The sequence below is a fragment of the Eschrichtius robustus genome, chromosome 11 (genome assembly GCF_028021215.1).
Source record: "Eschrichtius robustus isolate mEscRob2 chromosome 11, mEscRob2.pri, whole genome shotgun sequence".
In the NCBI taxonomy this organism is placed as follows: domain Eukaryota; kingdom Metazoa; phylum Chordata; class Mammalia; order Artiodactyla; family Eschrichtiidae; genus Eschrichtius; species Eschrichtius robustus.
Window position 1 is genome coordinate 34,552,324 of NC_090834.1, and position 13,004 is coordinate 34,565,327.

General features: G+C 36.5%; 1 protein-coding gene across 8 annotated transcripts in view; it reads right to left on the reverse strand.

Moving 5' to 3' along the window:
- YAP1 (Yes1 associated transcriptional regulator) overlaps positions 1 to 13,004 on the reverse strand; it is a 108,727-nt gene that overhangs the window by 10,433 nt on the left and 85,290 nt on the right. For 2 of the 8 annotated variants that reach the window (XM_068556688.1, XM_068556690.1), the window contains exons 5-6: positions 11,026 to 11,219; positions 8,107 to 8,154 (exon numbers count right to left, since the gene is read on the reverse strand). In XM_068556688.1, the coding sequence (XP_068412789.1) occupies positions 8,107 to 8,154; positions 11,026 to 11,219 (242 nt within the window). The remainder of the gene's footprint in view (positions 1 to 8,106; positions 8,155 to 11,025; positions 11,220 to 13,004) is intronic. The other 6 variants (XM_068556691.1, XM_068556692.1, XM_068556693.1 and 3 more) reach the window with 3 other exon arrangements.

The window sequence follows — 13,004 nt, forward strand, 5'->3', positions numbered from 1 at the left end:
CCTTCCCTACAAGTTTAAATGCGGGGCTGATCATTTTAAATACACATGATTACCTTTCAGATTCCTGATACACACATAATTTTATTTCAACACAGCAAATTCCAACCATGAATCAATATTAAAAATGTGCTTGCTTCATTTCTATACTGAGACTGCTAAGAAATGCTAGAGAAAAATCATACAACTATCCAGACTGTTATAAATTAATAGTCTTTGGCCTTGGCTGGGCCCTCCTTAGTACCACTCATTGTTTTTTGTTTTTTTCTTGGGTCCTTGGTTACTTTTTTCTCACATTCTCATGATTACTACTCCGAATCTGGCACACTCTCTCAAGCCCCGTTCACTTAAGTGCTTTTCCTTTTTCAAGCTCTCTCCCATTTAAATAAGAACACTGAGGTCATCAGGCACAATCTGTGGTTTTCTGGATCCTCCTGTCATCTCTTCCTGCTCCCCCAAAGCCATCTTCATTCACCACCTTTATAACTTTTCTTCCAGTCTCAGAAAATGGATTCCCTCCTGCTGTCTCCTGTTCTAGGCCAACCCACATTCCTAGCAGCTTCTGGGGATCCATTTTACTTGTTTTCTCTATCTTCTATCTTTGATGCACCCCTCGCCCCCATTTTCACCTTACAAAGTGAGAAGTGACTTTAAAACAAAGTGCACTCCCTGCAGGTCTGTAATATGAAATGTTTTCTCTTGGTACCATGTCTTTCCATATACTCTTGACTAGAACACTTTTCTTTCTTATTATTTAAGACACAGTTACCTTCTCTAGGTAATTCTCCAGAATGATCCCATCTCCATCTTCGGATTGGATTAGATTAGACAGATAGACAATATGTCTTTCACACCCTGAGCATATGTATGTAACATGAGCTTAGCACTTATCACATGGTATTGTAATTATTTCTTCTCTGTCCCTTAAGGGCACAAAATGAATAAATGAATGACCATTTTGGAGCATAAAACAAGAGCTTCTAAATACTCTGAAGAATTTATGTTGCTATTAAAATATACGGACGTTAAGAGCAATAAATTTTATTTTACTTTTAAAATATTTATTTATTTATTTATTTGGTTGGTTGGTTGGTTGGTTGCCCTGGGTCTTAGTTGTGGCACGTGTGTGGGATCTAGATCCCTGACCAGGGATCGAACTCAGGCCCCCTGCATTGGGAGCACGGAGTCCTATCCACTGCGCCATCAAGGAAGTCCCTAAAGCAATAAATTTTAAAGTGAATAAAATTATAGGCTCTGGATGAGGCTGATGCCTAGGGAAGGCATGCTCATATTTCTGTGTACCTAGTTTTGAAGTCCTTGCAGCACAAAGCAAATAAATCATTACTGAAATAACTTAATAAATTGGCTATAATTTTCATATTGTTTTTACAACTTTTATTTTACCCTTTTTGATGGTTCCCACTTTTTCAAGGTTTTATGAAGTTAAAGCTTATTGTTATGTGCGAAATCTCCATGTTCTCGCTACTTTGAATTCTGCCACATTGCTTGTTTGAAGCTATCAGATTTTTACTTTTTGCTGCCTTTAACAACTGAATTTCTACTGTCAGCAGACACTGAAGAACCAACTATCCACATTTACAAAGAAAGGTAATTTAGAGATGTGAATAAGAAGGCCAATCTTTACAAGTTGCCTAAGAAGATATCCAACCCCCTGAAAGGCTATGGAAATACTTCTCATCAAATCTATATTTGAGCCAGGACTAAGAGTAACTAACCTAGGGATTCATGTAAACTGAACTTGAAAGGAACAAGGGGAAAAAAATGCCACTTTATTTACTGGTGGTGGTGGTAGGACGGTGTTAGCATTATCAACCAAATAGTGAAGAATATGGCATGAAAACAAATGTAATGTGATAAGGCCAATGATATAAATAACTTATACATAGATTATAGAACCCATATACCAGGTATGGATATTCAGGTCAGGTTTGAAACTTCTAGTTACAGGAAAAACAAACAAACAAAACCCCAAAACCAACCAACCAGGGTTGATTAGAAGTAATTTTTGAAGTATTATTGAGGTATAATTGATATATAATAACTTGCACATACATCATCCAAAAATGGGTATATTCTTACATAGCTCAGTATTTGCTAGAAACAAAATTACTTTAACTAAACTTGACTACTTGGTAGCCCCCTCCCCAAGGCATTCTTTCTTTCTTTCTTTCTTCTTTCTTCCTTTCTTCCTTCCTCCCTCCCTTCCTTCCTTCCTTCCTCCCTCCCTCCCTCCCTCCCTCTCTTTTCTTTCCTTCTTTCCTTCCTTCCTTCCTTCCTTTCTTTTTCTTATTAGTCATCCATTTTATACACATCAGTGTATATATGTCCATCCCAATTAATTCTTTTGTTAATATTTTCATCTGTGAACATAATTTATTTCACTGGGTTCAATAAGGAAGATGAAACATTTTTGTTGCTATTTTAAGGAAATTGTCAAAAATCGGGGAGGAAAACCATATGTATTTATGTAGGAAAACAGGCCAACTTCCCCCTCCCCCCCCCCTTAACATATATCAGGAAGTTCAGAGTTCAACTGAATATAAAAACAGTAACATCCACTTCCACATAAACACACACACATGCATGCACACACACCCCCATGCAGAGATGTGGAAATCTGCGGAAGTATCCTACTCCATGCTTTACCTAGTCAGACTTTGAAGGAGAGTGAATGTGGAGTCAGAACTAACTGAAAGAGCTCCTCCCTAAGCTGTCCTGCTGCCAGTGAGGAACAGCTAAATCATGGGTTTCATTGTGAGTAAGCTTTGTAATTCCTTGTATCCTCAACCAAGGACTGTACATGTGAAAGTGAACACACTGCATAAAATTCATAATTCTAGAAGTAAAATATTAAAAATTTGTTTCAGAGTTGTACAGACTTTTTGCCAGTGACTTTAGAGAAAAATAACTAATATGGGTAAGCATGAAATGAAGTTAAATAATCTGAACTTTTTAATCAAAAACATTTCATATAAACTTTCTCCATTGTATGCATTTAAAAATAATTTCTGTATATATCTACATGTACCTATGTAGAATAAACCCACTCGATTGCAATAAAGTAACTTTGTCAAAACACATTTTGGATGAATATGAACATCACTTTGTAATTGAGTAAATCTGGCATAGCTGTTTTAAAAATCAGCCTTGGGACATAATTGGATTGTCTACAAAAACTGATTTCAGTTGAAACACTTCATGTTGAAAGTTATGTCTATCTCTAAGGAGTTTTTTGTCCTGAACAAATGTCTAATATTAGAATACTGAGCTAAAAATACAAGTTCGTTAAGCTTCTCTTTTTCCCAAAGGTAGTCAGAATAAACAGTTCGACAGACTTTCAAAAATGGAGAAGTAAGCAAGTTATAGGAAATTCAGCCAAAATTTATCATGCTTCTGTATTTCAAAGGTCAAACAGTTCTTTTAGAGTATTTGACTTTTTCTAAAGGAAGCAAATATTTTTAGCTCATTTTCTTCTGTAATAATACAAAAATGTGGTGGCTTTTCCCATTGAGCTTGTAAATCTTAGCTAATCTGGGACGCATGTGGAGTCAGAGCTATCTGCAACTATAAGTAAAACTGATGGTCCCAGCTTGGTCTGGAGGGAACTTTCCAGGATGGTTTATAAAGGAAAACATGATTTGTCTGGTGCATATATATAGTGGACTTTTATGGACTCAGGATGCAGCCATGAGCCATTGGTCCTTTTTGTATTTCCCTCCTCTCATTTAAATAGGAGTATCATTTCCCATAGGGTAAAAAAGATACTTTAAGATAATATATATCTGGTAGTAAAGTATTTTGGCTCCATATAAAACTGATGCTTTGGTTCACATCATTTAGAAAAATAAGGAGAAAGGCAGTAGAAGAAGTCAGTAGTCTGGAAACATTTAGAACATCTCTAGGTTATTAAATTCTTTAGAGTATCCAAGAGACATGGAAGCATATGTCTACACAAGTCAAAATTTAGAAACAAGTCAAATATCTATCAGTAGGTGAACAGATAAACAATTGTAGTATATCCCTACAATGGAATACTACTTAGCAATAAAAAGGAACGAACTATAAATACAACATGAATGAATCTCAAAATAATCATGCTAAGATGAAAAAGTTATGATTCCATTTATAGAAAATTGTATAAAATTAATGTCAACTTTACTTTCTTAAAGCAATTTTATCTTCAGCAAATACTAAGTAAGAGTGTTTCATTTCTGGATAACACATGGCACACAAGTGAAGGTCCCCCCTCTCCAACCTAATCAATTTATTTAAGGTAGGTAAGTTTAGCGAACTAGAAATCCAAATTTAGAAATGAAGAATAACTCTAAAAATACACATCTTTTAAACAGTTTGTCTTAGTAATTGCAGTTTATGTCAACAATTTTAAAAACAAACAAACAAAAAGCCATTTCTTCCAACTGTTCAAGATAGGTCTTGCCATACCCCATTTTCCAACACAGCTTTAAACAGTCACAGAATATTTAATTATGTTGGAAGTTATTAAAACATTTAGCCAAGGTTTAGAATGCTTTTTGTTTTTTTAAAATTTGTGCCATTTACCAAAGTACCTTCAACTTCAGAACAGCCTTTTTGACTAAAAAGATGTGTATCTATGATTCAAAGTCATAGAATGATTCACAGAATCATTTGAATATATGATTTATTCAATATTAGGACTTCAAAAAGAAGAGAGATAAACTTGGAAAAGGTATTAATTGGATTCTGAAATAGCTTTTCTAGTATCTGCTAACATAAAAGAGAGTTTGGAGGGAAAAAAAGCCAAAACTTTGCTATTATTAAATTCAGAAAAAAAAAACCTGTGGTGATTATTTTCACATGGCTCTGAACAGGGGTACTGTACTATTTTGCTCTATTTGACTAAAACTACGGACATCTGAATCTCTTCACCATTTCGGGCTAACAGTGTAGTACAATATCCTCAACATTAATAGTGTGGGTTGTATCCATCATTAACCCAGTAACTGACCCTGGTGTGTATTTATTACTATCCATAAGGAATGGCAACTACACAATATTCATTAGTTGCAAAAAATTTATAGCTATAATTTCTACGAAGAGTAAAGCAATTATTTGCTCAGAGATAAGCTATTTATACACAGCAGTCTTGTTTCTATTTTCTGGGTCGTTTCAAGCATTCTGATGAGGGCACTTGGGGATGCGTTTTGACCTAGGCCTTATGAAGGAAATGGAGAATCTTAATCAGTAAAAAGGAAGGGGAAAAGTCAGGTACTCCTTATGGGGAAAAGCTCATGAGCGGAATCATGGCAACAAGACAGAGGAGTGCACTTTGCTGAAGGAAGGTAACTGGCTTAACCAGAACTGAGAGAGAGAAAGAAGGCTACTGACCACAGACCATAAATGAGCTAGGTTGCAGAGTTTAGGCTTGATCTCATAGGTATTAGGGAACCGCAGGTACTAAGAACCACATTCTTAAGCATAACAGAAGGTAAAAACATTCACACTCAGGGGGAACTATCTTTCCTCAAAGTGTTAGTTTCAAAAGACTTTGAAACAGAAGCTGGGATGCATTCCTAACCCACTGTCTCAAAGGTCTCCCTCCAGTCACAGAGGAGAAACTGATGTATTAGAAAGAGTTATACAGAGAAAATTGAGCATTCCATACATGCTGAATCTCATGGAGCAAAGACGATGTTTATACTTTTAAAAAGTTTCTTTTTCTGAGACCAGAAATTGCTTTAGAAACAAAAATAGTGAATAATCAAAATGAAATTTAAAAATTTAAAGCTCTATGAGGACAAGTTTTTCCAAAATTCTGCCAACAAACCCTAACAAATTAAGGCAATAATTTCCATTTTTAACTAAGAAAATATACTAACCCCTTTAAAGTTGTCTCAATTTTTCAGAATTTTGTATTAACCTCACCCATACTGACACTAGTTTACAAGACCAGAAAATCCTACTATACAGACAGGTTTTGTTAATCCTATGCAGAAGTACTTAAGGATAGCTTTTGAAACAAGTAATTTGTGAACATTCTGAAGTCTGGTACCTTCCCACAGCAAATGCGGTATATAATTACAAAACAATGCCACTGATTTCATGTTGCTTGTTAACTCATCTGCACTGACTTCTATAAGGAAAGTAAAAACAAACAACAAACAGAACCCAAACCCCCCACAACACTGAACAGGAGTGCCTTGCGCTCAAGCATTGAATGGATCCATCCCTTTTTCTTCATTATTCCTTTTTACAGTCTGTTTTTCGAGACTGGAAAGCTCTTTCTGGCTTTCTTGATTATCCTGGTAACCTATTTAAAGGCATCTTCACTTAAGATATGACCCTTCTTTGTGGAATCTTTCCTGGCATCTACCTTAAGATAATATGTAGGATGAGAAAAACACAGATACTTGCTTGATACAAATACAACCAGATTCTGGGTATTTGAGCAACTCCAAATTTAGCCCTATACTGGAATTTCATACATTTTCACAATTGTGCCAGGTAAATACATTGACAACTGAATCTTATATAACAAGGCAGTATTTTATTCTCCACATATGCAAAGTTGAATTTAAAAAACCTTTTATAAAACCTATCTCTTTCAGGTTTCCTGCTCTGGCTTAGACAAATCTAAGGAATCAACTGAAATTTTAATACCATACAAATTTAATAGAAATTTAATTTACAAACCTTAACTTTTCTAAAGCTTTACTACTAAAAGAAGTATCTAAAATCTCCTGATAATTTTAATGAGCAACTGTTTACACTTATACTGATGTATGAAATAAAGACCTGAAGGTATTTACTTTATTTATCAGATTTAAAGTTTAAGATCTTAGTAGGAAAAAATAAAAAGGAAACAATTTCAAAACACTTTAACATGGAGAACTTTTTGCTTGATCCCGAATCTCACTTGAATTAATTTCTGCTCCTATGTTTCTACTTCATTTATTACAAATAAAAGAAACACTTCAGAGAAAAAGCAAGGAAAAATGTCTTCACTTTACATAAAGATCCAATGCCACAGTGCTCTTCCCAGTCAAATGTGGTATTAGTGGTCCTCATTGTAAGAATGTCTGCTCTGCTTTAGCAAAGATGACGTTCATTAGTTATTCCCTGGATTTCTTGATTAAAGGAGGCATTTATGAGATAGGCAATGAATAGAGATTTTCCTCTCACAAAGTTAACTGGTCTCTATGAAGATTCTATCTGGTGCTCCAATGGACAAGTTAACAGTATCTAAAATGAGTGGAGTTCTGCCAATTCCCACTTCCACAGCTCATTCTAACACAATGCACTTGTTAGCCTAGTGCAGAAGAGCTCCACAGAATATGAGGTGTTTCATGTTTGCTTCTGGCAATCTGAGAAAAGTGCAATAATCCCCCAGCTCCTAATTCCTTCAAATCTGTGAACCCTGAACAAAGAGAATCTCTTTGGTTTCAAGAATGAGATTCTTTCCATGAGTCAGATAAGTGCCTATGTTATAGAAGGAAAAAATGGCCACAATCTTTCCATCTAAATAAGGTACCTTCACAACCAGTATTCCTTTGGGTTCACCAGGGAGGAATGCTGATAAAAGCCAACAAAGAAACCCAAAACAGTACTCAGGTAGATCCTTTTCTCTTCTGATAATTTTAATATTCTTTCTTTGGAGTGTTCACTAAAAAAACCTTTTCCTTTCCTAGTAGTATGATTATAATTCTCAATAAGATTTCCTAAAGTAGCCTACCCAAGTAAATAACCTGTACTATCTTTGTTACTGTTCGAATTATTAATTTCTATAAATCATTGTAAGTACTATTTTAGGCTATGCAAATAAAAAATCAGGCACACTTCAAGGCTGACAGGGTGTATATACTACATATCAAATGTGGGGAAAAAAAAGACCTCAACGGAGTTTTGAATACTACTCTGGGAGGAGTGGGGAGGGAGCAGATAGTGTAAACTTTCTGGGAACAGCAATGTTAACTTAAGTATCATGGTAGAAAGATGCCTCAAAGTTACGCTGGGCTCATCTTCAGTGAGGACAGGCCCCTGGAGCACAAGTTTTTCTCTTTCCTAATTTAATATCTGTTTTCAATGCTAAAACATCAGATAAGAGCCTACCTGACATTTTGGAGAATTTGCTGTGCTGGGATTGATATTCCGCATTGCCTAAGAGTGAAAAATAAGATGGATAAAAATTACTTTAAGCCACATGGTTTGGCTGTGTAGGCTGACTTACAAATTGTATCCAGACATATCACCATAGCACAGAATTCCCAAGCTAGCCCAAGAAGAAGCAGACTAAGGAAGACAGGAGCCAACGGAGTCGCCACATAACACACGGAAACCTCAGAAGTGTTCAACAGCATTGAGGACAGGACAGTAAGACTTTAGGTGTCAGGGTTCAAATGAAACTGGATATTGGTCAGGTAGGTTCTTTACTTCTGAATATTAGATGAAGCAGGAAAAATATAATGTGATGCTTCAGTGATAAGAGAAACTATCAATGGAAGAAGTTCACAGGAAGCCAAAAGACTTAAGATATACTGAATTTATACTGATTGCTAAAAAACAAAACCAAAAAAATCTTAAAAAAATACACCATTAGTATAAGAATAGAGCAGGTCTGTCACTTCAACAAAAGAAAAGACAACACAGTAGGTAGTAAAGAAGAAATAAAGAAGTTACCTTTAAAGGAAACTATTCTGTCTAGGACCCATCACCCAGAGTAAGAGTGAGAATAAGATTTAGAAAAACTCTTTAGAATGAAGAATTTTATAAGTAGCAGCATTTTGCCCATTGGGCGGGAAGGGGGTGGGGGAGAGCTGACCTACGGCAACAACAAAATGATGGATGGCCCATTCCCAGACTTTAACCTTTCTTATTAATAAGGTTTCTTGGTTTTGGTAGTCTTTAATTCATATGTGAAATTATATTTGCATACGCCATCTAGTACTCAGTAACAACAAAATGAAAACAGGCTGCGTAAAACATACCCTTAAATTGCTTTATTTCTTCTAAGAGCTATATAACTATAATTTTGATGGTGCTACCTTGTTCCGATGATAAAGTTTTATTTAAATGAAAAATATCTTTCCTTTATAGTAATATGTTAAAAAGTCCATCAGAGATACAGTAATCTTGTTAATGTGCTTCCTTTCTCTACCTTCTTAAAAGGTGGATGAGGGAATATTTCTTTCAAGACCACTTCTTGACATCATATGCTGGCATCATCTTTCTTACTCACTTTGGTGCCAACCACACTAGAATTACACTGGCAGGTTACTGATAGCACAAACAGTTTAAAGGTGTGCCTGTCTGGGATTCCATGGCTTAGTTTAATTCTTAGGTACCAGTTCTTCAAATCCCAAATCTGAGGTTCAATGACTGTTTCAAGTTCATGTATTTCCATTAACACGGGACACTATTAAAATAGAACACTCATGAAAAAAAAGTACCTTGTTCAAATGTCTACATCCTGGCTACAAAAATGTAGAGTATAATGATATTTTTAATGCCTATACTTGGTATGCTATGATTTAGGTGAGGAAAAATAGTACAGATACGTATATTTCACGTTCGCAAACAGAGAGAATGTCTCTGGGGGAAAAAAAAAATACTAGAAACTGATAGCTACTTACAACCAGAAAAGAGAACTAGAGAAATGGAAAAGGAGATTTCATTTTCACTGTACGTTTACCTTTTGTACACTTTCAAAATCACATCATGTTTATTATCCAAAATATTTACATAAAAATTTTAAAATATACTGCTTTGAGAAGATCACACTCCCAATATCTGAACTTAGATTTTATCACTCTGAAATAAGATAAAGTAAAAATTCATTTTGAGATGAGGGATTATATATTCTTATGGCACATAAAGACCAACAGCATTTCTGAAAGAAAACTGATAAAAATGGTCATAAAGTTTTCCAGCTCTCTAATGTTAGAACGTACCCATCCCAACATGAAAAAATATCCATAAGTAGATAATTTTAAAGCACTGTGGGATCTTCTAAACTTGGAATAGCCTGTATTGTTTTAAATAAAACATCTTAGATTCAGCAATACTGAAACATTTATCATTTGAGAAATATCGTATTGTGTATTCCCCTAGACAAATAATTCATTTAAAGTAAAAGATGTTTCTCCCCAAGTGATGTCCCAGAGTTTCCCCCTTAGTGAAATCCTCAGATATACAGTAGTCTGCAATTCCATGTACAGACATACCTCATCTTATTGCACTTTGCAGACACTGCAATTTTTTTTTAAACATACTGAAGGTTTGTGGCAACCCTGCGTCTAGCAAGTCTATCAGAGCCATTTCTCCAACAACATTTGCTCACTTCATGCCTCGGTGTCACATTTTGGTAATTCTCACAATATTTCAGTCTTTCTCATTGTTATTATATTTGTTATGGTGATCTGTGATCAGTGATCTTTGATGTTACTATTGCAAAAAGATGACTCACTGAAGGCTCACATGATGGTTAATATTTTTAAACAATCAAGTATTTTAAAATTAAGGTATTTAATTTTACATTAAATTTATTTAAATTTACGTTAAATTTTACAATAAACAATTTACATTGTTTATTTTAAGACATAATGCTATTGCACACTTAATAGACGACAGTACGGTGTAAACATTGATTTTCATATGCAACGGGAAACCAAAAAATTCATGTGATTCACTTTATTGTAATACTTGCTTTATTGTGGTGGTCTGGAACTGACCGGCAATATCTCCGAGGTATGCCTGTATATTTGAGGAAAAGCACCCTTGCTTCCTTCGATTTTTGCTTGACTGCAATGAATACGACCAAAACATCTCTTTGTGATACAGGTTTACAAGTTATAGCCTATGTGATCAAAGGCCAGTTAAGAAACTAAGACAACGAGAGCTGGACAGAATGTTTCTGTGTCACTCTAGTTTCACAGAAACAACATTCCTCTGTAACTAATAAATGCCAAAATGAAACACACCCAACTTTATGTAGGAAAACAAAACCCCAAGAGTGGAAGGCTGGTCTCTAACCTGTGGCCTCACCTGCCGAAGCAGTTCTTGCTGCTTCAGTCGCAGTCTCTCTTTCTCCATCTGCAACTGCTGCAGCCGCATCTGTTGCTGCTGGTTGGAATTGCCACCACCCATGACTCCTCCCTGAGGGCTCTGGGGGGCCAGGGGTGGTGGCTGTTTCACTGGAGCACTCTGACTGATTCTCTGGTTCATGGCTGAAATGAAACAGAAGATCTATCCTAAAAAACTAGCAAAGAAAAAGGATATTTAGTTATTCAAAAGCAACTGGGGATATTCAACATAGCCTTTTCTATAGTAAGACTAGAAATAACCTAAAAATCCACCCATAGTACAATGGTTACATTAATTTATTATTATTGTAGTCATCTTTGTCGTTATCCTAGGATGCAAGGCAGCCATAAGAGAAAAGAAACAAGCAACTCTAATAGGCAGTGACATGGAACAGTCTAAGACATACTAAGTTAAAAGCATAGTACAGAATAGATAGTATTAAAAAAAAGGGGGCAGGTGGAATATATATTACATGCATATCCGGAGAATCTGAATTGAAGGACAGCCAAGAAGCAATTAACATCTGTTGGTTCTGGACCTGGGGAACTGGATGACTAAAGGACCGAGTTCAAGAGAGACACTTTTTATAACTTTTCAAGTTTGAATAATGTGAATATATTGCTTATTATAAAATATAGTATATATTTAATTAAAAATAAATCTCTCTGAGACAAAGCATTCTAAGCAGTAAAGCTCATCAAGATTATTAATCTTTAAATATAACTCTAATAAATCAAGTAGATTAAATGATCTGATGCATGCTCATAATAAATTAAGCCTACAAGAATCTGGATGGGACTTCCCTGATGGTGTAGTGGTTAAGAATCCTCCTGCCGGACTTCCCTGGTGGCACAGTGGTTAAGAATCCGCCTGCCAATGCAGGGAACACAGGTTCGAGCCCTGGTCCGGGAAAATCCCACATGCCGCAGAGCAACTAAGCCCGTGTGCCACAACTACTGAGCCTGCGCTCTAGAGCCCACGAGCCAAAACTACTGAGCCCGTGAGCCACAACTACTGAAGCCACGTGCCTAGAGCCCGTGCTCTGCAACAAGAGAAGCCACTGCAAGGAGATGTCCGTGCACCACAACGAAGAGTAGCCCCTGCTCGCCGCAACTAGAGAAAGCCTGAGCGCAGCAACGAGGACCCAATGCAGCATCAATCAATCAATCAATCAATAAATTAAAAAAAAAAAAAAAATCAGCCTGCCAATTCAGGGGACATGGATTTGATCACTGGTCCAGGAAGATCCCACATGCAGCAGAGTAACTAAGCCCGTGCGCCACAACTACTGAGCCTGCGCTCTAGAGCCCATGAGCCACAACTGCTGAGTCCGCGAGACACAACTACTGAAGCCCGTGTGCCTAGAGCCTGTACTCTGGAACAAGAGAAGCCACTGCAAGGAGATGCCCGTGCACCGCAACGAAGAGTAGCCCCCGCTCGCCGCAACTAGAGAAAGCCTGAGCACAGCAATGAGGACCCAACGCAGCCCAAAATAAATAAACAAATAAATAAATAAGTTAATTAACTAATTAAAAAAAAAAAAGAATCCGCCTGCCAATGCAGGGGACACGGGTTTGATCCCTGGTCCGGGAAGATCCCACATGCCGTGGAGTAACTAAGCCCGTGCGCCACAACTACTAGCCTGCGCTCTAGAGCCCGCGAGCCACAACTACTGAAGCTCGCGTGCCTCGAGCCTGTGTTCTGCAACAAGAGAAGCCACCACAATGAGAAGCCTGCACACTGCAATGAAGAGTAGCCCCCGCTCACTGCAACTAGAGAAAGCCTGAACACAGCAAGGAAGACCCAATGCAGCCAAAAATAAATAAATAAATAAACAAACAAATAAATAAATTTATTTAAAAAAAAAAGAATCTGGATGGCATAGATTGGTCTCATTCAACAGTTCAGGTAGTCATTGTTATTTTTTT